The following is a 26,721-nucleotide window of genomic DNA, read 5'->3' on the forward strand; positions in this document are numbered from 1 at the left end:
RCTTAGTTCTCAGCGAAAGCAGGCTAAAATAATCTGTGTTTCTTCACGTTTTGCGGCAAACTGTGTGTGTATGTGGGAACTGTAACTTCCAGCTGATAGTGAAAACTTGTTACGCTCTGGTAAATTGAGAAAGTTCATACAGTTTAATTAAAGAAGAACAATGTATTTCTGGTTTCCTTGCCCTCAAAGAACACAAATTATACATGCGTTTTCAGCCTGGACCAATAGAAATGTCCACAGTYGGAAGTGACAAGATCAGCCTGTCAAATTCATCATTATTAGCTGAGATGAGGGGGAAAATGTTAAGCTAAACAAATATTTCACACTTAAAATTATTTTAGTACCCTCTTGTGTCCTTGAAAGACATTGTCTTTATTATTTGGGCACAATCTGCTTCCCTTTCCCAGCAATGCTGCAGTTTGCATGGAAGAAAGCATTATATATGTCTAGCCTTTGCAGTGACCCCTCAGCTTGAAAGAATGAAGTAGTGCTCTTTCCAGACCCATGTTTTTCATGTTTGCGTTAGCATTCAGAAATGTCTTGCTGTGCCAATAAGGAAGAGGCTGTAATCTAGATAAGAGTTTTTAACCTTGAAAACTTTATTCAGATTTATATGCTGAATTTGACATTTTGGTCCTCTTACTTCAGGGATTTTGCATTACTATTAAAAGGTACCGTGGGCGGGAAATGTGTAATAATGCACAGCAGCAATTTATCCAGATTTATCCAGACCGCACTCTTTTTCCTGTTTACATTGTACAAATTTCTCTTGCCTATCTAAACCTTTAATTTTGGACTGAGTTCGCACAGCCTCTTCCAGCTGCAGCTCAGCTGTGCACAGAAAGTCCAGCTGATTAGGTACTTACCCAGCTGATTGAGTAGTTGTGTAGGTACTTCTTGAATGACTGATTAGTTACTTACATGGTCAGTAAAGGTTTTGGGCTTCTTCTCCTCTCATCCTCACTGGTGAAAGCTTGGTGCATAGCTCAGAGGAGTAAAAGGATGTAGCCTTATTCTCATGACAGATATTTTGCTTTTGCTTGTGTGTGTTTAAAAACACTGATAAAAGATGGATGCCAGCATTTTAACCAATCCTTGGACAACATACGTGCAAACGTGCTTTTTCTTGTTTTTTTTGTTTGTTTTTTACTSTTCTAATGAAAACCTGAGTAGGAACTGTTAAAAGGACAGATACTTCTTCATATTTGCTAAGAGTCGTATTCTGCACTCAGATGCTCTTGTTATGTAAATCTTATACATTACATCATTGGTTAAGTGCAATGATTTACCCTCGAACTTCAGCTCTGAACTGTGAACTCTGCTTGTACTACTGAAACTAAATTCTGACAGTGTTAATGTAATTATCATTATCATTCAGATAGTCTCTGTTCATATCACTAGGTAACTGTCTATGCATAGAATGATAGCTGGTTTAATCTGGCATATAAAGAGCTGTGAGAAGAAATTAGCCTTGAATACCACATTTAAAATAATTTCACTGCAGGTATTTTCAATTGTGGTAGTCACAAGGCWCAGCTGACATGATGCAGCTTTCTTTAGTAACATCTATAATACATAGTTGCAAAAGCCCTAAATTTGTTTCTCTCAATCCTGAAAAGCACTTATCCTGGAAAGGATTCTTCTGACTTGCTGAATTTGTCTGTGGTCAGTCCTACTTGGCACTATTATGGGAAGCTCTAACGCCTGCTGTCTTCACCAGAGGGAATTACAGCACACATGAAATGAAAACATGAAAGGCAGATTTGGGAAGTTTAGGTAGTTTCAAAATCAAGATGATTATTACTTTATGCATCTGCTTAAAAATGCTTAAAAAACTAGAAATGCCTGTATGTTTGAGATAAAGAACAACAAATGTATTGCCCATGGTTGAAATGAATGATAGCTAATATCCAGGGTGTTTAGTTAGCTGCAGTGGAAGGCCACCAACAGTTGGTATGCACTGAATTTTAGGATTTTAGGTATTCTGCAGAGCATATTGTAATGTTTTGTTGGAAGTCATATTAGTTTTGGCTTTTCTTCGTGGCTAGGTGCCAAAACTGTCCTTTTTATACTATTTTTTTTTCTTTTTTCCCCTCCTCGCACCCTCCCCCCTATGGAAGAATTGAAATAAATAAATAAATCAGCACTTCACTGATCAGAGTCTTTTCTCCCCCCCCGATGAAAGTGACAGCAATTTTCTCAGTGGAAGTAGAGCAAGAGAGCTCTGCTCCCTGCTATACATGAACATTGCTCATCTGGTTCTGCTTCTCCTGTAAAAGTCTGTTCAGCCAGCTTTTCAAGTGTTCCTCCCAGAAAAAATTCACTTAACTATTAAAAGGAGTGTTCCTGTGGTATGAAACTAGTGTATGCAGCATAGACTGCTCTTCTTTGCTCATTGGTTACCAAAGACTTGACCAGAGATTTATTATTTTGTCAATCTGCTCTAGTTTTAAAACAGACCTGTGTGTGCTTTTCTGCAGATAGATGTGATTTCCAGTAACTTCAATACTTCTGTGGCCTACCAGCTTGCTGATACTAGTATGTGATGTATAAAAAGGGAGTATAGTTGACCCAGGCCTAACCTCCTATTGTGACAGTAAAAATTAATTCTTTAAATTGAAACAGTTGCATTTCCTAGATATATTTGTGTGTGTCTCTCTCACACATGTTTTTTCTTAATATCCATCCAAAATAACAATTTTAGGGTTTTTGCAAAATCGTTTGCTTTCCTTTTCATGTAGACTGAAGAACAAGTATTGCTTATGGATGATACTAGCATGTTTTAAAAATGCCTGTGTAGTTGTTGTTAATTACTGATTGATAAAGTTGTGTTGATATATTTCATGTTTTCATGTGTGGGCATTTCAGTGAATAAAAATGGTGTAGTTTGTTCCAGTATTTGTGCTGGCTCTTTCCTTAGCAATACTTCCTGATTTATTTTTTTTTCCCTCCATCCAAGATGATGAAGCTGACCTTTGAGGACAAATGATGTGATCTTTATCAAATCTCCTATTGTCATTGATGAAAGCTTTTACCCCGAGAACTTGGTAAGAACGTCAGGATATGGTCCTCCTTTGGCTCACATGATATATATGTATAATGGAACTGTGAACATAGATGACAGATAAATCATTTTCAAGTCATCTGTTCTCTTTTGGTTAAGTCTTCCTATGGCAGGCCTATCATAAATCTGATGCCTTTTGGCAGCTGCTTAGGTATCAGCAAAGTCCTGTGCTTAGCATTTGTGTGACAATACTTCAAAGCCTTAAAAGAATACAGAAAGGACTGTGGGTCAGGGTGAGGTCAAAACAAACAAACAAAAAAAACCCAAATTACATACCAGTAAGTTTGAACTGAGTTTTACTAGTCTACTGAAATGACTGCAAAGAGTTTGAAGCTGGAARGTGGATAAATTGCCCTTACATGATTTTTTTTGTTCTAATCTAGTACTTAAGTGATAGTTGTGGATGTTTCCCTTGGGGATAAAGACTATGGGAAAAGATATCAGAATTGTTAAGTAGCATTTAATGTATACTGTACCCAAGCATTGTCATGCTCAATTGTCAAGCAGACACTTTTTTTAAGGCTGTCTAAAAGTTCATACAAACGTTGTCCCCGTTTCACTGAGTTTGTATGCATATATGAACAATCAAGTTCATGTCAGCTTTATTTTTTCCAATTCTTTTGGTAACAATACTTAGGTAGCAGCTGAGAACTACGTATTTTTCTTTGTTTGGTTTTTCTGAATGGATGCTTGCTCTTTCATTTGAATTTGTGCTCTTGTTCTAGAAATCTTTCTTAGGAGTGTGATTTTACCCTTGTCAAACTGTACAGTCTTAACAGATTTATTTCTAAGAACTAAAGTGCTTGTTAAAAAATACATATATTTTCTTTCTGATACGTGTTTATTTGATTCTAAAAACTGCATTTAAAAAGATAAATATTAGTATATGTGTTCCTAGAATGCTCTCATTACCTATTCTAAGATGAATGGTGTGCACTGTTTAAGGAAGCCATCCTACTGTTCATTGCTGTCTGGGTTAAACAGAGAGAACAGCCAAAAAGGGGGCGGGAGCCGAGGAGCAGAATTAAAGTCTCTCCCTCTGGGGTCACCTTGGCTTTTTTAATTTCAGCGATGATAAGAATCTATCCTGCTTGTAAAATAAAGAGTTATTTATGCGATGATGGTGCAGTGTGGAAGTTTTGTGATAGAAAAGAATTGTTAGAATTTAGAAACACTACAATGAAGTAAATAATTTCCTTTGCTTACAGGACTCAATGAATGGTTGCTAAAACCAAAATATTAGAAGAGAGTTCAGTAAGTGCCTTAACCACAGTGATCCTCATCATAGTTTGAAGTGTCATTACACTGTATAACTGAGCTCTTGAGGCTAGTATAATCAGTAAAATACTGTGATTTTTAAAAAGATTTCTCATTTTTCTTCATTTGATTAGAGAAGATCTAAAATAAGTGTTGAAATATTGGAAATTGTCTGTTATTTTATATTCTTTTTAAATTGTCTTCTCCATACCATAAATTACAGTATTTCAAGGGGGGGTGGGAGATCTGTCTTTCCAGAGGATTGTTCCATTGTATGTTAATTGTAATTGGTTGGAGTACTTCTGAAGCTATAGTGGCTGAGTGATCTAGCACTCTAGTATTAGGGAGATACTGCCAATAGCAAGAGTTGAGTCTGTGCTTTCAGCTATAAAATTATCTGAATAGTACTGAAGTACTAATTTCTGGTTTGTTTTACTCATATTCATTTACAGATAGAGAATCTTYGGAACGAGAAATAGCTTTATTCTGGTTTTCCCCAAAATAATGGATGTGAAAGATTATCTTTTTTCTGAATACTGTTTCAGTTAAAATTATGTCAGATAGTGTTGATGTGGGGAAACTCACTGATAGAAAATGGAAAAGTAAAAAGAGATTTGRGAAATTAAAGCCTGGCTGCTTCTCCCAAGAAGATAAATCCATGTGAAACACTGTACGTTGACATCCTACGAAAAATACAACACTAATGAATTTGATTTTTACTAAGCCTGAAAGTTTCAGCCTATGAATTTTCAAAGGCTTTGAAATGCAACAGGGGTGCAGATTTTGTGAATGATGTTAGTCTGAGTTTGATCCAATATATTTCAGAGATGCTTGACAACTATTTCTTGATAAATATCTTTTGATTTGTACTCTAGTTGTCGACTTGGGTGCATAGTTAAAGGTGGATTTTGATTGCATATGGTATTAACACATATACATATATATGTGTTATATRTATGTGTGTTAACACAACAGCTTCTCCAATGTTAYACAAAATAGAAAAATTCTGATATCACCAATTTTACAACTTTTAGGTTTTGTTCTACTTCATGTAGTGTAACTAAACAACTATTCAAGGCAATAGTGTCCCCACTTCTGAAGGGCATTTTATGGCATAATCCATACTTCATGCTGAACTGATTTCTGTTCATCTGCTAAGCATCCTTGCAGGTTATTTCACAGCACGTGAATATCTTCTACAGATTTCAGTTTTAATTTTCCWGCTATCTAAAACATCCCCATCTTCTTCCTTTCTTTTTGTGACAGGAATGTATTCACAAACCAAAATAGCATGTAAGAAACTGCATATGTGCAATTKTATCCACTTAGACAAGTATCCTGTAATACCAGATAAATTCAGATAGACAGATGTTAGTGTACCTAACAAAAGTTGGTAGAAATGCAAGGYTCCACAGAATGCCATGTAAAAACAAAATTTTAATAAACCAGTGACACYTTGAATATCTGTGTATTAGGAACTGTTGGATTGTAATGTTGAAGTCCAGTTTACCTGGAAACTGGTAAAACAAAAGTCTGCCATTCTGAAGGACATTTCTGGATAGGGGTAGCGTAACAGGCTGTCTTGTGAAAACAACAAATATCTTAATTGATGTTGCTAGTGCTTGTGACTCTGTTGAATAACACTCATGATTTTACAATGAATCATGTTTATTGATGCTATTCTTAAATCCTGAACTGTTATCATTAAACAGTTGCAGAAGTATCTCAGCTATCCTGAAAAACAGATTTTTTTTCTAACCATTATGTTTGAAGAAAAAAAAAATTTTGAAAGCAAGGAATTTGGGATGCTATAGAGGCTACAAAACTGAAAGACAAGTAAGAATTCAAATGTTACGTTTAAAGCCTCATAATTTTGAAGGCAAGCTCATAAATCCTGGTTTCTAGTTTGGATTTATAAGGCTATGAAGTATAATCAGAAAATAGTAAGCAGTGATGAAGTGCCTGGGCAATGTYAACAAGCTTTAATAAAAAGCGAGGCTGTGAACTCACTAATGCTTGTTCAGTGATGCAGTCAAAACTACCAGCAAAGAGGACAGTGTGTCTGGTTTGGCCAAACAAGTCAGATTAATTGTTTCAGTTTCCGAAGGTGAAATGGGAGCACCTGATGCTGAATGATTAGTGCTTCATCCATTATTGCCTCCAAATGTAACATCTCTATCACCACAGGATCCTCTTATAACTCAAACATGGTCCGTGGTCGGTCAGAGAAGTTATTCAGGGCSAGTAAGTAATTTTAGACAGTGTAGGACTTCCATTTTGTCCTGGCTGTGCTAGAAGAGTTAACCTTAAATGCTTCATGAAGATGCTTCTTGACGTTACTCCTTCCAGGTTATAAACTTGATTTGAGTCTATTACCTACAGAAGCTGTGCGGGGAAATTCAGTAAATTGGTCCCCGTAGGTTCCTCTGAGCGAGCAGCATCAATCCACCCCAGAGTCAGCTCATCAATAGCAAACGTCTGAGTTGTGGTCCACCAGCAGTGACCCATATTACAAATAAAAGTGCTAAAATGACTATAAACRTCTTCTGTTTTATGCTTTATAAGTCAATTGACTTACAAAGTGTGCAGGTTGTGGAAAGGATGAACATGATTAAGACCAAGCTGGAAGCATTAAAATGAAATGTAATTGAAGCGGKCCTAAACTAAAGGGAAGGAGGGCGGCATAAGAGATAGTATGATTGATACTTGATGAAGGTGAAGCCACAATGTGTTGCAGTAGCTACAGCCTAATAAATAGTCAACACTGATAGAGAAGAAAGAGTTAAACCTTTATATGAAGAAAGACAAATGCATAGAGAGGAATAAATTRTTTAGTGTACCACTTACTACATTCAAATCCAATATTATTGGMTCCCTGAGTGAATTCATGAATATTGTATTGGAAGCATAGAAACTAGTGTAAGGTAGTTAGCTTACTTAAGGGAACTCCAGTGTCATGATGTATTATAAAAAGTTTTAAAACCAGGCTTAGCTACTTAATATCTGTCATTTTGTAAGTGTCCAATATAAACATGTGGCTTGGATGTGATAGGATTTACTGCTTAAACAGAGAATAACTGTGCCAGTGAGTTCTGAGCACATCACAGAGTCTGCAAAACCCTGGGCTCGGAAGGAATAACAGTAGTTTTATACCTTACAGTTCCAAGTCATATATAATGTGAAGCTGCCCTGGAACTGAAGTATGCTTTGCCCAGATTCTGCAACCTAAGGGTTTTTTGATACTATACATAAAACCTTTCAGTGGAAAATGGGTAATTAAAGTGACATAAAAATTCTTTACCTACCCAAATTCATGTGCATTCCCTCAACAAATACCAGCACCAGTGAACCATCTTCTTGCATCATTTATCTTTTCTTACCTKGTCATGAGATAGGTGTGTACCAGAAAGAGGACTGGCACAATATGCTGAACTTCAAAACTAAGATATAAAAACACTGCTTTGCAGAGGAAAACTAATGACAATCTTCCTGGTCTTTATTTTCCGTTCTAACCTGTGTATACTCATGCAGCACTAAAGAGAGGTTAAAGCAGAAGAAGGAACAAATGGCTTTCTGTTTTGCACCACTGTAACACAGAAAGAATCCCATACCTTGGTATTTTTAAATGTCATCCTGAGATGTATTAAAAAGGGATATCTGCAAGTTATGGAGGATATTTATTCAGTTTACTCTGGTGCTGGAGAGATAAGATAGAGCACTGCATCTCATTTTGGTCTCAGAAGAACAGGTGAACAAACTGTAAACTGCAGAGGAATGTAAACTGCAAGAAGAATGAAGAGGTTTGAAATGCATATTGTGTTAAGACAGGCTGAAATAAAGAGATTTGGTTCATCTAACAGGTATTCAGCTGTAGCCCCCTGAGCCACGGGGGGGTAGAGTGATTACATCTCATCTGCTTCTTCCCTGAGAGGAGCCAGGTCTGCCATTGCTTCTATACAGGACAAGGAGCTGGGACTGCACAGAGATGAGTAGTTAGGGCTAGGAGTCCTGCTCACACCTCAGCATGGTGTCTTACGTCAGTGACCTCTTGAAACTGCTGAGTAAACAGAGCATCTGCTCTTTACCAACCTCTTTGCAACCATGTGCTGAATTTAAACATTGCTGTTTACACAACACCTGAATTACACCTGATTCTCTACTGTCTTTGACTGGAAATCTAGTGCAGCAGATGACAGAAGCAGAGATTTTGCCTACCTTCAAGCTGCTGTTGTGAGAAAGTGAAGGCAATCATAGCTTCGTTGTGAAATAGGAAAAATAAAAGGAGCAAAACCAAATTCACTGACAAGGTGCAGGCATAACTTTGAGAACTTGCTGTTTGCCCTTTTCTTTAGAATTTTTCCAGCTTGTTATTGTTATTATAGAAGTATCAATTTGCTCTAAATACAGACAAAGTATCTTGTTGATAGGGCCTGGTCTGAGACTAGACAGGCAGATTTTATGTATAGATTGAGTTCTTTTTAGATTTGTATGGTTGTAGCACTTCATCCCAGCAAAATTAATGGAGGTTTTTATATTAGCAGTATAGATCTGTTTGGTGGTACAGGTCAGGAATCATTAGCTATGGGGCACATTCTGTAGTAGTGCTTTTTTTTAGCCTTGATAAGCCTAAGGCTGCTCATGCATCCAGTCTCCTTTTGCTGCTTGCATTCCATATTTATGTTTTTAATTTATCTTAGTACTTAGGGATATTGAATTATTAGAGAACATATTTTAACTTACTCTTCCAAATCTGTCAGCCGCCAATAGTAACAAAACCATGAAATGTTTTATTTTGAAAAAAAGTCATCCTTTCTCAGTTGAATTAGTTGTTTAATGAAGATGCAACAGAAGAATCTTCTGTTTCTTCTTCTGCTTATTTTCAATGCTCCATTGCAGCCATTTGGCTATCCAGCTTCGGAAACAAGCAAACTCTGCCATTACCTTTCTTGTGGTTTCCAGTGTATTTTCAGTCACCCATTGAGAAGACCATGCTGTCTAGTCTGCTTCAGAGTTGGTTGGTTTCAAAAGCTTTTCCCTGTCCCATGTTAAACTCTGAAATTAAGTGTGACAGTACTTGGTGTATCTGGATCTGTGTGGCTTAGTTAAAGGAAAGATGGAGGAAGCTAACAGCTCATTTATTTATTTATTTATTTATTATTATTCTAGTTTCACCTTTCAGTCATGTTCTCTACTGACATACCCTTGTGATAGGTAGTTCTTTTTTGTAGTTGTCTTGAGAAGTGTGCACGAATTAGGTGATTTCTGTCTGGAATTAAATTTTGTGGAGGCAATTTCTGAAGTTATGTTTGGAATATGTTACCTTTTATTCGCCTCAGAGTTTGTCTTTCAGTAGGCCCTGACAGACGTGTTTTTGCTTATGAGAGGCATATGTTAGTGTCTGGGAGAATTCGRTTGATCTACCATAAAAATAAGTATTGTTCTGCTACCAGCTATAAAATCCYATGAAAGAACAACCTATTACAATAAATATAAACAGTGGCTGACCCCTGCTTTGTTCATTATGTCAAAGCCTATAATTTCAAAGCCTGTAAAGCCTGTATGTTCTAGCTTTCTAGTTTCTGGGTTTCTAGTTTCTTCTTCTTTTTTTTTTTTTTTCCCCCTCTGTAGATTCTTCAGTCTCTCTAGCAAACAGCAGCAGTGTTGATCAGTGCCCTAAGCCTCTGCTGGCTGAAACTGTTTGCTAGCAAAAGCACTTTGTCCATGTGCAGTGATTTCTAGTTGGTCTTCTGCTTGATCTTGTCTTGTATTTGCTCCTGTTTTTCCTCTGATTAAGTCTCCAGCTGTTCAGCTTCTTAGAGGTTTCAACTGTAGCTTCTGTTTTGCAGCATGCCAGGGGCACGCATTGAATTTAGCAAGTCTTCTAATTCAATAGAAATCAGAGACAAGATTAGCTTAGGAGTGTATTACTGATTTCTACTGCTATGTATGCTAGGTATGTATGTTACGTGGATAGATGTTGTATTGCTTCATTTCCTCAGTGTAAGCTTAGTTGAAGGAGSGATGAAGGAGGCTAACAGGTCATTAATTTATTTATTTATTGACTTAACAAAATTAACAAGAAACAACATAGGTTGGATTTTGTTAACCCTGTAAAAGTGGAGTGATTTAGGCCTTTGTCTGAATCCCTAAAGCATTGATGCTGCAGGTTGTTGTCCAGCCTGCCTTTCAAGTGGTGCAATGATAAAGCCACCACTGAAAATGGAAACCTGGATTCTGTCAGGCTCTCTGAAAAGTGACTCAGCTCCTGAAACTGGTAGACCTGCAGAGCTGCTTGAGAGTCTTCTTCCTTAATGCAAATTCACTGGAATAATCTCCCTTTTTTTCCCCCTGCATTGCATTTGAAGTGATTCTTGTCATTTTCGTTAGCCCTGGAACAAAAGAAGAAAATTTGCAGTTCACACTGCAAGTAAATTGTAAGGTAACTATTCAAACCCTTGGAGATAGCTGTTGTAATTATACTGTGGKTTTTACTTTTTTATAGCTGTAATTACTAATTCTTAAAACTCCTAAGTGGATTATATGTTTGAATAGTTTATATTATCTCTGAGCTTTGATGCAGTGCTCAATAAAGCTGCACTGTAATTATTTCAAGTTGTGTATATTGTTGCATGAATATCTTGTTGCCAGAGCATCACCTCCTCAGTAGTTAATCTGTATGACACATACTGTCATTGTAAAACAAAATGTAGCCAAATCAGCCTTTAGTGAACCTCCAACTGCCATTTTTGTACATGTTTCTACTAATATAATAGGAGCCATCTTTTCAAGTTTGTCCTCTGCCACTGTCCCTTGTATTGTTTGACTCTTGATGTTGTGCATATTCTGAGTGCGAAAACAAAGAAATTCCTCTTTTAATTTAAAGGTTTTCCATTTCTTGCATTTCTAGATCTGCTTAGTACAAACACAGGTTTATGACAGACACATTTCTTCTTCTAGCAGATTACTTAGGTGATTCCTGAAATGCAAAAAGCAGATTTGCAGCATCTTAAAAGAACTGATCCCATTAAACAAATACCTGCTTAAGTATCAGAAGCCTCTGTGTTGCCTTACTTTGTGTATTGGGCATGCTTTCTAGTGTATTTAGGTGTGTAAACAGAATGGAGACATAAACAGATAAACATTAGCACAGCTTCAGTAGTGAAGCCTTAAAGCTAGCCATATTCAGTAATGCTGCAGGTGAAGTTTGGGTTAAATAGTGTGTCCTTTTAAAGAGAGCATAGAGCTCTAGAGCTTATCTTGCATCTTACCTGATTTGGACAGAAGTGGATTCTGATGATTATTCAGTCAAGACATTGACATAGTGGCCTCCTTTAAACTGAAAGTCTTCTGAAAATAATAGCCTTTTATTTCAGTTTTCTTTGTCATCACCTAGACTGCAGTGAGTATTTGCTTCTGGCTTCTTTTATTTAGGTTGCTGTGGTTATCAACTGTGTGCAGATCGGAGTTGCATTATGTAGAAAGGTGGGTTTCAGAAACAAAGGTGAGAACTGGCTAAACTTGGTAGCACCAGTAGTGKTTTTTTTGTTTTTTTTTTGTTTGTTTGTTTTGTTTTTTTGTTTTGTTTTTTTAGCTGATAAGGTTGTTTGCAGCTAGAAGAGAAACTTTACAAAGGTCTGCTCTTGTTTTTTTTTCTTTTCTCTGTTTTCTTTTTTCTTTTTTGTGTATGGTATTAGTAAGACTCGTCCAAAGTTAATGGCTAATCAAATCAGGGCTTTAGTTGTTGGAACCTGGATGTGATCAAAGTACAGTGAAATTCAACTTAAAATGGTGTACCAATGAAGAAAAATTTTTGCTTGCTATCTTGCAGAGTGCAACTCCTCTATGAAAATCCGAGTGGTTAATAATTATGATGTATTGATTAACATTTCCATAGCGTTACATACTCTGGTCATTTATCGTATTTCCAGAGTGCTAGGCACTGCAAAAACATAGGCTGTGTGAGCTCTTACTCCTCCAAGGGCATTTGTCTGCATCTACTAATGAGAATGTTTTTCTTAAAGGCTTTTACATAGTTGCACAGCAAAGTATGCCAARAGAGTATGTGTGAGCAGAGAAGAAACTCATTCCACAAGTCACAATGTTGTTTTGTGGACAGTACTGCAGAGCCATGGCAAATATGTTGGCCAACGCTGACCARATTTCTTTCACCGTTCCCTGAGGTGAGAAGGCCTGCTACAGATATCAGCACAAATGCCCTGTCATTCTGGTAGATTTTTAGCTTCATGGCTGTTGACCATCCTGACGACATCTCAGTGGTCAAACTACTGAAGTAACTTAAAAAAGTAGCTTTTTTTTTCTTTTCTTTTCTTTTTTTTTTTTTTTTCCCAGCCGTGCAGGAGGGAATTGGCTTTGAGCACAATGCAGCTTGTCAGGCTTCTTTTCACATGCATTTGGTGTACGTGGCAAGCGTACGTTGCTGATTTTGTTGTACAAAGAAATGAATCAAAAAGCAGACAGTCTAGAATATCACTTATTGGCATTCTTACATAAAAACTTTGATGGTGATGTCCCTGCAGTTGTATTCTAAATTATAAAATGTGTTCAATGTTAACCATTGTTAGCAGTTGTTTTGGAAAAGGTTAGCTGCAGCTATAACCTGCAGATGTTACATCTATCACCTTTGGGGTTCTCTAGTCATTGAAGCTGTGATTTTTCAGTTCAGAGACAGTTGTGTGTGTTATGTGGGTTTTACATGAGCCCTGGGAGGCCAGGTTCACTTACTGAATGAACAGATGTGATATCCTGTATTTCTGAAGGCTTAACCAAGACAGCAGTCACCAAATACCATTCCTCAAATAACTTGGAGAACGGCAGCTTTCATAGATAAATAGCAGTGAAGGGTTCAGGTATTAAATTATCATAAACATTGTTACCAGAAATAACATTTTTTTTTTGTCATGAAATGTATTGATGGTAGCAAAGTACCATAAATAACTCAGTATGTTCCTGTTTATACATAAGGATATCCAGATTTTTACATTTATTTTTGATCCTAATTTGCAATCCTCTTTGAAAGTAAGCTGAAGGATTGCTTGAGGAATCATTCTGCTTGCCTCAGGAAGATCTATTAGCTGCTCAGCTACTGCCGAAAGCCCACATACCTCTTCTGACTGCTCTTATACCAGCAAGCCTTCTGGGAGAAGATGATTGCACAGAGCAAAAGTAACTGTTGCTTGAAGCACACCGTTGCTTTGGCGCATTACCCTTGTGTTGAACATGTTGCCTAGAACTATGATTCAGATCCTGTATCAGGAAACATTTTGCACAATCTTTGTAATAGAAAAATGAGCTTTCCTTAAGTGAGTGCTATATATGCTGCTTCTGATGCGCACAGAACTTAATTTGTTGATTTCTAAATGTTAATTAAAAATGACATGCAAGTGATGGATCGCTGATTTCTCAGCAGAAGCAACTGTTGAGTCATGGCATAGATGTTGCAAATAATCTTCCTCACTAGGAGCACACCTATTTATTGTCTGCTGTAGGTGAAACTGTGACTTCTGACAATACTAGCCAATTTAAAGGCCTAACAACAGATGCCTCTTGGTCTGTGTTATCAGATGATGCTGCCATATACCAAGGCTTTGACTAATGCGGTCATGTGATTTCAGAGTGCCTTTTGCTGAAAGCGTGGCCCATGGTACTCAGTCAGCAACAAAACACGACTTCCTCTAACTTTAGAACTATGAATTACTACTTTCATTTCCTCTTTTTCTAGTTTTCAAGAAAGGTTATGCAAAATAGATGCCTGAAACATAATGCCATCTTCTTCATCATTTTCTAGTAACTAACCTAAGTCAAGGCAACTGGGGAAATCAGGCAGCGGTAGCGTTTGGTTGGTAACGAGTACAATAAAATGTGCTGACCTGCATTTTGAGGATCTGAGTTCCAAGAGGGGTGACATGGAGTTAAGGGAGTGGGATCCTGAGCAGAAACACTACGCACCTGTGGGCAAAGGTCAGTGCTTGGTAGATCTTGCTGCCTTTATTCAATTTCAGGCACTAGCTGAAATTAGGAGCTAGAAGAGCTTTTTTTAYGGGAGTAGCTAAAATTAGCATACAATACATAAGGGATGAGAAGCAGTGAACTTTTCTCAACATCACCGAAGAAGTCAAAACTGCTGAGTGAATACAAAGTTAGTTTTGCTGGATCATCCCAGCAAAGGAAGCTTTGTTYCTCTGTTGTACAAATTCTGTCTGGTATATGTTAGCAAGAGAAGGGTTTGAGGGGGGAAAGRAAGGGAGCGTGGTAGGACAGCACAGCGGAAGCGCTGCTGCGTCTTGGCACAGAGCTGACATCACTGACTCCAAACAGATGATTAAGACTCCAGTAGCAAAAATGAAAGTGAGTGAAAAAGRTTTGAATTTTAACAAGTCAGATATAGTATTAAGAAGATTAGTCCAAAGCTAACTGTAGAACAGTGTTTTTATACTTCAGTGTACAGTTTATAAAAGCTAATAGCATTGATTGTGTTACCTCAAAGGCCTAAATGGGGAAAATAGCTGGTGCAAATATATGGTGAAACCAACTTCATGAATTTCAGTTTTTAATGTGGCAATTAATGGAAAGTTTTTCTCAAATAATCACTTGGAGAAATAATCAACAGCCTTTTTTCTGACTTCTGTTTGAAAGAAACAACCAAGAGAAGAATTCTCTCCCCCCAGCAGAGCCAGATATTCATGCTGTCAAGGGAAATCTCAGTTTGGCAAGCCTGTTTGTTGTAGATAGCTCTTTGATTCCCTACTCAAGACACTTAGTAATCCTGAAATTTGATACCATTTTGCTTTAGATGCAGACAGTTGTGGCCGAAATTCCTCACTTAATTTGTGATAATGATAGATTTCATAATTTTCATGTACTGTTGGCCTTATACTAACTATAATGACAAATTCACCTCTTTGATGTCCTCTTCTTTCATCCCTGAAATTTCTGACTGTGAAACTGTTATCATTCTCTGTGTTCTTTGAGGTTCAAATCAAACTGTCTTCCCATGCTGCTGATTATACTATTGATGGGATTGCTCTAAGTTGAGCATCTGGTAATATGACTTTAGTTTAAAAAAATGCTGAATTTGCTGTTGTTAGTATAGTGTACAAAGCATCCTCAGTGAGATGTTACTTTGCTTATTTTTGAAGCATGTCTCTTCTGGAATACCYAAGTTGTCTAAAAGCATGTAATTTACCAGTCTAAGCAGCTCTGATAGTTGTGCTTTGCAAAAATGCTAATACAACCACCCACATACTCCACATGCACCCACAGCCTGTGTCTCTGCCTTAAGGGCAGTAACAAAATTTCATTACCTACTGTTGCCAAAATACAGTAGAAAGTTCTATCTGAGAAATTACTGACAGAAGTTTCACATTTTTCTACTTTTTATCTTGTGGTTTTGGGGCAGAAAAGRAAACTAACCTCCAGCTTCAGAGAGATACTATGTGGTAAACAGCAGCCCAGGAACTCTGTTGCCCATTCTGTTAAATTGTAGAATGGTCCTTGGCATGGTTTTAGCGCAAGTCAACTAGCAGTATCCTAAGCAGGGAGAAGAGCATGGTTCAAGAGTTAGTATGGGCTAGAGATCATTCCCAGTAGCCAGGCTGGATGTGGCTGTTCTGTTTCGAGGTTTAGTGGATCTTATGGGTATGATCAGACTGTGCCAGTGGACTTCAAGGCCTTCCGATAGCCTCTGACATTGTTTAATTCACGAGTACACGTGTAGCCAGCGTCATGGTTTCTTTTCTAAGTCTCTTTAAGATTTATGTTTATGTTTTAAATTCAAACAGTTGATTCATTTTAGCTGTACCCAATTGGTTGTTGCTTTCTTTTTTTTTCTTTTAAGCAGGAGTTTTGCAACTTGTACATTCCTCTTGCATTATGTCAGCTTCACTTCAAATTGCCAAACTGTGGTGAGAATTCACTGCTCTTTGTTCTTTGTATGGAGTCAGTCAACTTAAGCTGACTGTTTGTGATGAGGTTACAAGCAACAAGTTTAAGCCCATCACCATCTTCAGCAGAAGTCATCAGCAGTGGCTTAGTGTTTCTGAGRTCACTACTGACCTGAGCTATTACTTTAAATAGAGCGATAGGGGGGGGAAATCTCTGTTTGCCATCTCCTGAGTCATGTGTTAGCCCTTTAATCTGAAGAGTTTATAACTCGCTGGTGGAACTGAATGCTTCTGACCTGGGCAGAGTCCTAGAAATTCTCCTGTACATGTCTGTTGACTTGTAGCCAAAGTATCCTGTGTCTGAGGTACATGGAAACAAAAATACCAATATACTGACTCCATTTCTTTCAACCTTTGTCTAGGTTCTTCCTTTCCCCAGCCAGGTGGTCTACAACAGAGTCGGAAAGTGCGGGAGTCGGACTGTGGTTTTGCTTTTGAGAATTTTATCAGAGAAACATGGATTCAACCTGGTTACGTCTGACATTCATAACAAAACAAGACTTACTAAAAATGAACAGGTAAGTTATTCCTGGTCACCTTAGATGCTGGTTTCTTATTATGCTTCTGAAACTGTGAAACAAACGGATGATTATGCTAGCAGAATCATATTGAAAAGATATGTATTAACTTTTTTCACCTGAGTAATCAGCCAGGATTCGTCACCCTTTGAGTGGCTTCAATTAATAGGAGAAATGAATGGTAGAGGCATGAACAGCATGATGTGGGGAGCTACCAGAAAAACTAACACAAATGAGACAGCTCTTGGATGTAGTCAACATAGCAGTTGTCGGTCCAGTGTTAGTCAGTTCAGCAGAGAGGCAAGAAAGTTGCTCTGAGTGGAGTTTGGCACTAGCAGCTTCTGGGACCTGCATTAATATATCTGCACAGCCATTTATCATATAGATGTGCCAGCTTATTCAGGCCTGGCTTGGATCTCTTTAAGCAGAGCAGGAATTGAATAATAGCCAACAATTTCTTTGCTCGCTTTCTTCATTTGCTTTGAGTTATTACTTGCTTCAAAAAGTTGTTTCTCAAGGCTGTGGTAACCTGTGTTGCTGTAGTTTCACACTTCCTAGATCCTCTCTCAGCACCTTCCTCTTCTGCCTTTTTCACATTATCATACATGCCTTACCRGGACAACACCTAGTAAAACTTTTCTCCCCCTTTCATGTTCCCTTAAGAGGTAGAGAGCRCTATTTTTGCAGCTTTGATTCCACAAAAGGTTACCTGTATTTAAGGGAGTCACCCACCATAAATATCACTGCCATCAGGAGRTCTTGATGCAAATGATACAGAAACCTCAGACTCCAGAGATTTAGTAAGATGCCTTACACACCAGTGTATTCTTTTCCCACAGCTGTTCTTTTGATCTGCTGATTCAGGTAAATGCTGCAATAACAGCCTGCGTCATTGCTAAGATTAGCAATCTACAAGCCACAAAAGGATATGATGCTCAAAATACAGATGTGGGGCCAGCAATGGCCTTGTACTGTAGTTAGGGGTTATTCATTTGTAGCCTGCTTGCGAACATGTTTCCCCATTTGTTCATTTAGATGTGGCAGTTCATTCCAAGTGAAAGGCTCCTTTCCAGGGAAGGGCTGTTGGGGATGGCTGGAGTCCCACCTTTCGCCCCTGCTCAGCCCCCTGCACTGTTGCCACTGTGCCTGAGCGAGCAGAAGGATGGGGCAGAGCCCTGAGCTGCAGCTCTTGCAGGGTCCCTGTGAGTGGTGAGCTGCTGCCATTGCCACCACTGCCACAGTTCCTGCAGGAGGTTGCAAAATGGTCCTGTTGCATCAGGGTCAAGTGATCCTGTGCTATGCAGTGTGTTTAGTTATTCTGTCTGCTTTTAGGTTTTTCTGCTTAATTATCAGATACGGGATAGGGATTTTTCCCGATATAATTGGAGTTGTGTTTTGAGTTATTTGGCCTCGTTCTGAAGAAGAAATTCCTCATCGTATTTCATTGCTCATTGGCTGGGAGGTGTATCATGAAAACTAAAAAAATCTTTAAAATAGTAACTTCCATATTCACCCTCATTGTCTCCTTCATTACAGTGCTGTTGAGCAGATTGTCCATTGTTAAGCAGAACAAAAGATCACTTGTAAACAGTCTTCTATGCTTTACTCCAGTGAAGATATTAAAATCCCAGAGTAGCCTGCGGGGTTWTTTTTGTTTGTTTGTTTGKTTTTTTGATGCAGCAGATATGTTGATGGAGGAAAAATACCTGCATTATTTTTTGCAATACAAAAGCTGTTATATTATTAGATAGCAAATGTGATAGAATGCAGGTTGTGGTGGACATATTGTTACAGAGCTGAAAATTTACTCTCTAGATTACCCTATTATAACTCRAGTCACTTTATTCTAATTTATGGTTTATTTATATAGTTAAAATAGGTTCATAATTTAATGAGTACTTCTGCTGAAAAGTGCCGAATATGAGAAATCAGTTACATCTCCCACCTTTAATGTGATATACACACTTGGAAATTAAGAGAATGGATGAATGAGAATGGGCTCCAAACACTTGGATGATCTGAGCAGGGCTGCAGGCTCCCAACATGAGCATGGGCTGCTCACTCAAGATGCTACTACTCTTTTCCTTCTGTCATTTGTCTGTCTTGTGTTTGGTTAAAGCTCTGGTCCAGCCAAGAATTTATATAAATATTTAGCTATCCAGTCTGSTATTGTTAAATAAAGTTAGGCACTTAGGTGTTCTTTATGACTACAGTGATTGCACATAACTGGAATACATATTCTCATTGCCCTTTCCTACTAAGAAATTTTCTCAAWTTGTGTGTGCTTGCCAGCAGTTAGAACTGTAGCCTTTGAACATCTGTGATGAACTCCCCATAAGGGAGTGGGTTTTGGAAACCAGTGGGTTCATTTGTGCCTTGCCATTTGCAAAAATAGTCTCAATTGAATTAAATACAGAAATTATATGCAATATTCATGTATACAAAGTCCAGTTAATCAACATGGCTTTAAATTGACACACACATCGATGCATAATGAATTCTTCTCCCCTCAATAAATTCCTTTGCATTCAGAGAAGGAAGAATGAGTATGCTTAAAAATATGCAAAAGCAGATTACATACAATAATAATTGATCCTTTGTCTGTATATCATTTCCTTTTGCTACCCATCCTTTTGCCCAGACAGCCAGCTTTATACATAGTTCAAATTTAACACACTAATAATCCGTTGCTAATTTTTCTTAAACACTTATAAAGACAGAAAATTAGTCTTAGCAGCTTAGGGAGTTTAAGAAATTTTTGAAGCAATTCCAAATTTTTAAGAGGTGAAAGTGGAGGTCCAGTCACATTCCTGTGATGATGACACAGTTGTGAATTTTCTATGGAAAGGAAGTTCATCCAAGACAAAAGTGATATACTAAATGCTTGCAGATACTTGTGTCTCCTGGTTCCTACATACCTTCAGTAGAGACTGAAACCAAGAGAAGAAGGTAAACAACTCACAAGAGAGACAGATGCAGTGAACCTTTTGTTGTATTTGTATCAATGTTAGCAGAGACCATCATGTAATCTAGCTGACATCACTTGGAAAATCACAATTGTCTCACCATTTTTATACRTTTCAATCTTGAATTCCATCGCAGTGAAATACAGCACTTTAAAAAGAATAATAGCCTTTTGACCAACCAGAGAAAAGTCTATAGGCAGCGTCATTATCTCTTTTTTTTTCATTTTGTTCCTAGTGGAATATACCTGTTGTGAATCTTAACACAATGCCACAGCTCTGAGCAGGCCAACCCATGAGGGATGAATGTTTAGAGAAGAGAGGAAGAAGGTGTCCTGTCTTGCAAATCTGACTTCAGTTTGTTTGCAGGAAAAATGCTGTGGCTGGAACAACGCCATCCTCCACGTTTCTTTCCTTTAGGGGAAGGCCCCATCCAGTTTCTCCCTGAGTCGTTTCACTGTGCCATCTGCTGGATTGTTATTTAAAATGCAGCAACAACAGAGTATAAATATACTGATGAATCTGAGGCATAGTGGTTTGATTTATTCGATGTGGCCAGCTGAAGAGCCTATAATGATAGCATAGGACAGTAGTCTAAGGAAAAAGATTTTAGCTTATTGCTTCTTGATTTTCTTGCTTAGGTGGGCTTTAAGATTCAAAATGAGCTTGTGTTTTACAGGGTTGCCTCTGTTTATGGATCTAGTCTTGTTTAAAGGCTTTGCATAAAAATCAGAGCAGAAAAATTTTAGAGAAAAGTTTGGAAAGAAAACTTAAGGAATCACAGTGGCAACAAGATATGATAAGGAACAAATCGGCATTTAGGCTAAAAGACTGTTCCTTGCAAGTAGTTGCTGTTTTGGTAGGCTTTTTAGAATCGGAGTCTGTCTGGCCGTATAATGAGTATTTAAAACCCAGGTATTTCTAGCAATTGCAGCAAAYGCTTATAAGCACAGTCAGTCATGCCGTGGAGATCTTTGCAACTGCTCACTTTTGTTTCAAGCTCTGCAGACTCTCACTGTGTTGTCTGTCTACTTTTCTGCCGTAGCCCTCGGGGAGCGCCGTGGGCTCCCTGGCAGGGGCTGGCCAGCCTGCACATGATGCCAGCACCTGCCTCTCCCCACACACGCTTCATGTCCTGGCATTTCCTCTCTCCCTGGATCCTTGTTCAGCAGCATTAAGTTGTCTAGTGCAATTTAGTTCATTTCCAAAGCAAATTACTAGTTTTTCAGCACTGCCTCACTGAAGCAGCCTGAGTGAACTATTGCAGGAGAGATTGTGGCAGCACTGAGAAACAAGGGACGGCTCCTTATGAGTTGTTATCCTCCTGGGCGTGTGCCCCATTTGGTCTTCCCTCAGCTATTTTTCTAGTTTCTCCCGCCAAATACAAAAACATTCTCCTTCATCTCTACCCTGCCTATGTTTGCCATGGTGGTTTATTTTCTGCTTGTGCCTYTTCATGTCTTTTCAAACTAATGATRGTTTAGGAAAGGTCTTCTAGATGATCACTACTTACCTCTCTCTCTCTTCCTCCCACATCTGTCATTACATCCAAGTCTACTTGCTCTTCTTTTGCCAGCTCTTATCCTCTACTCACTCTTCCTCCCTCTGTCTCCTCTACTGCAGCCTTCTTGTCTCTCCTTCTTCTTTTTTTTTTTTTTTTTAATAAATAAATAAATAAATACTGGAGAGCTTACCCTTCTGGTAGATGCTGGAAGATTTATATATTTATTTTTGCACCATCTTAGAAGGAAGGCTGATTGCCTGATGTTCCTGAGCAATACGTTTGGCTTGTAAGTTGAAATCAATTCAGCACAGTGGGATCAGAGAGAGGGAAAGGGAGAGAGAGAGAGGCCCATGGGAAATCTCGCCACAATTTACATGTGGCTGTGAGCCATTGCAGTTATTTATTTTTCCCTACTGACATCTGTGTGTTGTTTCTGTTGAGCCTTACTTACCCTTTGGCAGGGTTTTTAAAAGAATGGGGTTTGCTTGTTTGTTCATACGCATAGTGCAACTTTATCCACATCTGCTTACAAGTCCAGTTGAGCAGTAAGTGTCTAAATATGAAGGTACTTTAAGTCAAAACAAAATTCTATGTCTGTTTTGGAATAAGTTATTATCATAGCTCTAGAGATTGAATTTGGTAGCAAGAACTCTAAAAAAATAAATAAATAAATAAATAAAAAAAAAAGAGCCAGGCAGCCAGATGCTGTCTAACAGTCTGTGTGCATCTTTGCAGACTCACTTTAGAGACTTACTTTACTTTACACACACAAACACACACACATTTATTTGTCATTTTTAGTGTTTCGTGGGCTGAAGCCTGGGTAAATAGACCTAAARTTTGATACAGTTGAGCAAGTTTGACAGAAAGAGGCCCATCCAGAGAAGATAGACAAACTCTTTGCTTCAGTGCTTCTCACATGTGTATGTGTATACAACTGTTGAGGGCAAAGGAAGGACGGGAAGAGAATATTTGTGTGTGCACTTTTTCATTCTGCTCCAGAAATTAAATGGCTACGGTTTGTCTTGGCTGAAAGAAGAAGATAGGATATGTGTCTCATGGAGGGGAAAAAAAAAAAAAAAAAAGTAAGTAAGTAAATGAAAAAGAGCTGAGAAGCAATAGAATGTGACACACAAAGTAAAAAAACAGCAGAATACAGCATATCAAAACCGGAAAATGTGAAAAGAAAAAAGAAAAGAAAAGAAAAAAGAAAAGAAAAGAAAAGAAAAGAAAAGAAAAGAAAAGAAAAGAAAAGAAAAGAAAAGAAAAAAGAAAAGAAAAAAAAAGAAAAGAAAAGAAAAGAAAAAAGAAAAGAAAAAAAAGAAAAGAAAAGAAAAAAGAAAAGAAAAAGAAAAGAAAAACCGATTGATGTCCCTTAATGTGGTTTGTATATTTATATGGCATGGACATCATTTTCTGTGAAGCTCTTCAGAGATTTTTAATGCACTGATTGCACACCAGTCAGCTTATCTTGACCACTTAATAGGCTGAACCCTATGCTTCTCCTTATTTTGTCTATGTCAGCTATAACATTCAAGTTAACATTTTTTTAAATTAACATCCTCTTAATGGTGTTTATATTTAGTATGTGAATTGACATGATCCTAACCAGGATGTTTATCATCTTTTCTTGTCTCTTTCCGCCCATCTCCCAAAGGCTGTGAATTTCTGTTATTTTCTGTATTATTTTCTGCTACCCAGGCTGTAAAATTCAATAAACATATTGTGAGTTTCAAATGCATTTGTGTTGAGTRTCCATAGTACAGCCTGTATTTGAGCATAGAACAGCTGCTACCAAAAAGAAAATCTTAGGAGAGTAAAAGTGAGGAAGGAAAATTAATGAGAATCGTCCAACTTTCTAGCACTTCACTCCACTTAGTGCTTTCAGTTTCTTGACATGCCCTAGAATATTCTTGCGGCTGGAGTTAGGCTTATACAAAATATGTATTCATATCCTTGGAATGTGGTCTTTGGTATATACTGTTTACAACATTTTAATTATTTTTTTAATGCAAAATTTAAATAATTTTTAAAACAAAATTAAAATGCTGTGAATGTACTACATCTTAGCACCGTTGTTCCAAAAGTGCAGGTTAGTTTCAGACTCTTAATCTTCTGTCATAGTGGAAGGAATGTTTTCTATACAGTAGGCAGACAACCACACAGTGTTTTGGCAAGGTAACAGTTTTTACTGTTACATGAAGATGTTCGTTGGCTCTGCTCCCACTTTCTGGTATGGTTTCAGACAGTTTACTTTTTGGTGTTCTGCTTAGTAGAGCCAGTATCTCAAGAAGGCAGCTGCCACTTGCAAAATTCTGATGCAGGTTTAGGCAGAGTTTAGATACTTCCCTTGATTTAAGACCTTATTTAAACTGATACCGGCTTYTGGGAGCAGGTAAGCCGCATGAGAGCATGAGGGTGTCTGCATTTTAACTTTTCTTGCATAGGCATGAAATAGTAACAGTGCTATCTAGAGTGCAGTTACCGTCATAGTTTGAGAGGGACGGTGGAGGAGAAATTCCTGAGTAATTCTAGGCTTGAAAATTACATTGTTGTTTGTTGTTTGAGAGTTATATTTGTTTCAAAATGTGCCTTGACATAACATAGAAAAATTGATTTGTTAATTTTTTTCAGATGGAATTGATTAAAAACATAAGCACTGCTGAGCAACCCTATTTATTCACTAGACATGTTCATTTCCTCAACTTTTCAAGGTAAGGCATTTATTCAGTTGAAAGGCTTTTTTGTTGATTTATATTAATATATGCTATACAGGTGCTTTCTCTTCTTTTTCAAACATAAACAATACAATGAGCTATTTTTGTCCTTTCTGGCACTAGAAGTCACATTCAGAAGTTTTTTCCGGTAGTATTTTTGCCTACAGAATAGTTACGTACAGTATATTTTTGAAAAGCCAGAATACTATTGCATGCTTCTGCTACAGAGACTCTCTTGGTTTATAACATTTCCAGCCAACATGAATATCACGTAGCTTACGTTAATGGAGTTCCTGTCAGATTTCCAATTGATGCTGAGTAATTTGAAGGCAGTGCTAACAAAGCATATGATAGTAACTTGGGTCTTTAAACTGGCTCGTGTTTTAAAAGTGGCTGCACACTGGTGTGAGTGTTCGACCTGTATATAGTATCAGGTAATAGAAGTTCACCAAGTTCGTTCATTTTGTGACTGGAATGATTTTTCACCCATTCAAGTTATATTTTTGTACTGACAAAATAGTTCCCCTTCCACAGGATGCAGAAGTATTTGTAAACCATGCACCATAACCACGCTCTGTATCGTGGGAGTGCAGCTCTGTCTGGCATAAAATTTAACAGCTATTTAAAAGTACACAGCAAGGCTCTAGGGGCATTTACAGCACAGAATGTGAAGAAAATTGAATTTGGATGAAACTTCTGAGGGATTTTTGGAAGGGTGCAGATGAGGTATGCCAGTTAGCAGTTAGCCAGTGTACAGAGGTTAAAGCTGACTTCAGAAGGTTATTGCCCGAGCTTTAAATTTCATTTGGAAATTATGTTCAGGAACGATGCCATCTGTGCCACTGGGTTGGACTCTTGGTACTTAGATAAAAGAATTTCTGTGGAAGTGTGGATTTTCCAGAGGTCTTTGCAAGAGCTTGTCTGACTTCTCAGCATTTTTTTTTTTATGCAGTAATGTTGGTTCATGTACTTCAAATGTGTGGTTTCAGGCATGGGTACAGAGTGTGGTAAGAAATGCCAAACATTTAAATGTTTTTTTTAGAAAATGAAAACATTTTGAGCAGTTGAAAGTTCACTTGTCCTACAACTAACTGTAGGCATGATTTCAATACCTAAAAACCTGGTAATTTAAACAAAATTCTCATCTTCTGTGTTCTCTATTTTATGAGAGTTCCATTTCTAATACATTATCTTTAAACATTCATTAAATCAGGACTTCACATCTTGGTAAATCACCTTTTTTCCCTGCCAAAATCCAGGATCAAACAAATAGCATGCCTGAGGGGCAAAGGGATGTTCCTTGATTATACTGATTTTTTAGAGGTGGTACACTGCATTAGACACATGAGRAGAGATGAACATTGTTACCTCTTGCTCCTCCTAAGATGTCATTTACTCTAAATATGGTGGTACTTTGTCACATAGGTAGCATGTTTCCTGTGTAGTGTGTGCATAAGATGAAATCTATGTTTTTCTTCCAATGTATATTTTTAAAAATATATTGACTATAAAATATTTGCAGCTTCCTTTTTTGCTGTTAGTTGCAAAACTGAAAATTGTAAGCTTACATGTTTAAGTTTAGAGGGATACTTGGTTTAACTAGTACTTGTACAGTAGTGAAAAGGCTCTTGAGTCTTTTAAATAAGACATCACTAAAGTGCATTAACATTGCTTACTTTTGGTTTAGCTCTTCCTAGTATTTTCTGGTATATTAAACACATGTCAACCAGAGCTTTAATCTTTAGTTTCAAAAATCTGTTAATACTGTTACACTCGACAATGAAGTAGCATGTTGGATTTTTTACAATATTCCAAGAATTGAACATACAGAAGTTTCAAGAATGTAATTTAAAAAGGCATTATAAGTAATACGGTATTGTGAAAGTGATCTAGTTTCACTTATTTTTTTGAAGTTGCATTCCTTTTATAGTCCATCTCTAGGGAACAGCTCCATTCAAATTGTCTGGGGAGTATGGTTCCTCCCGTATGCCCTCGCTTTTCTGGCAGCTGGACATAAAAGCTGTGTAGTACCCCGGAGACTAAAAGAAAGAGTGTCAAAGTATTAATCTGGGGCTYTGACTGTGAGTTCACTACCTGTCAGTCAGAAACCAGTGCAGTGGGTAGTGGGGCTGCTACGCAGGAGCAGGTAGGAGAAGTGACAGTTTATTCCTGACTGTAGATTGAGGAAGCTTCAAATTTGTAAAAGACCCGAAGTGGCGGAATAGCACGTCGATGGAAACCCTTGGTCCTGCACAGGGGAAGGGTCGAGGCTCTCCTTGCGGTGTTGCAGCACAACTTTTACAGGAGATGRCAGACTTCTGCGGGAGCAGCGATCCTGGACGTGAGTCCAGTGACCAACCTGACTTCAGCCGTTTGTCATTTTATACCTTTGAAATCAGCCTTCTGCTTGCGGGAAGGGATAAAGAGCGCTTTCTTCTCTTCCATTTTATCAGGCTGGCAGGCAAATAGCAGACAGAAGGCATGTTATCTTTGCTGCTTTTTCAGTAAGCTTCAAGGTTACTGTTGGGGTGAAAGGAGTCGCTTCTACTCAGCATAGAGTTTTTTGTACCACTCCTTTCAGGATCCTCGGGAACTGCCGTAAGCACATCACMAGGCCTGCAGGTATTAGATAAGCACAGAAAACGTAGGCAGTGTCCTGCAAAACGGGAGTGTACTTCATTTGCCGGTGCCTCTGAGACTTCCCAATCAGTAGTAGGGGAAATAAACTTCATTTTTTG

The 26,721-nt window shown here is 37.9% G+C and overlaps 1 protein-coding gene across 1 annotated transcript in view; it reads left to right on the top strand.

Annotated features, from left to right (window-relative positions):
- UST (uronyl 2-sulfotransferase) overlaps positions 1-26,721 on the top strand; it is a 175,305-nt gene that overhangs the window by 71,595 nt on the left and 76,989 nt on the right. Inside the window, exons 3-4 of the mRNA XM_085310630.1 lie at positions 16,644-16,799; positions 23,901-23,980. Of these exons, the coding sequence (XP_085166756.1) occupies positions 16,644-16,799; positions 23,901-23,980 (236 nt within the window). The remainder of the gene's footprint in view (positions 1-16,643; positions 16,800-23,900; positions 23,981-26,721) is intronic.

Source organism: Rhea americana, unplaced genomic scaffold (assembly GCF_003343005.1).
Source record: "Rhea americana isolate MKP2758 unplaced genomic scaffold, rheAme1 scaffold_108, whole genome shotgun sequence".
Classification (NCBI taxonomy): domain Eukaryota; kingdom Metazoa; phylum Chordata; class Aves; order Rheiformes; family Rheidae; genus Rhea; species Rhea americana.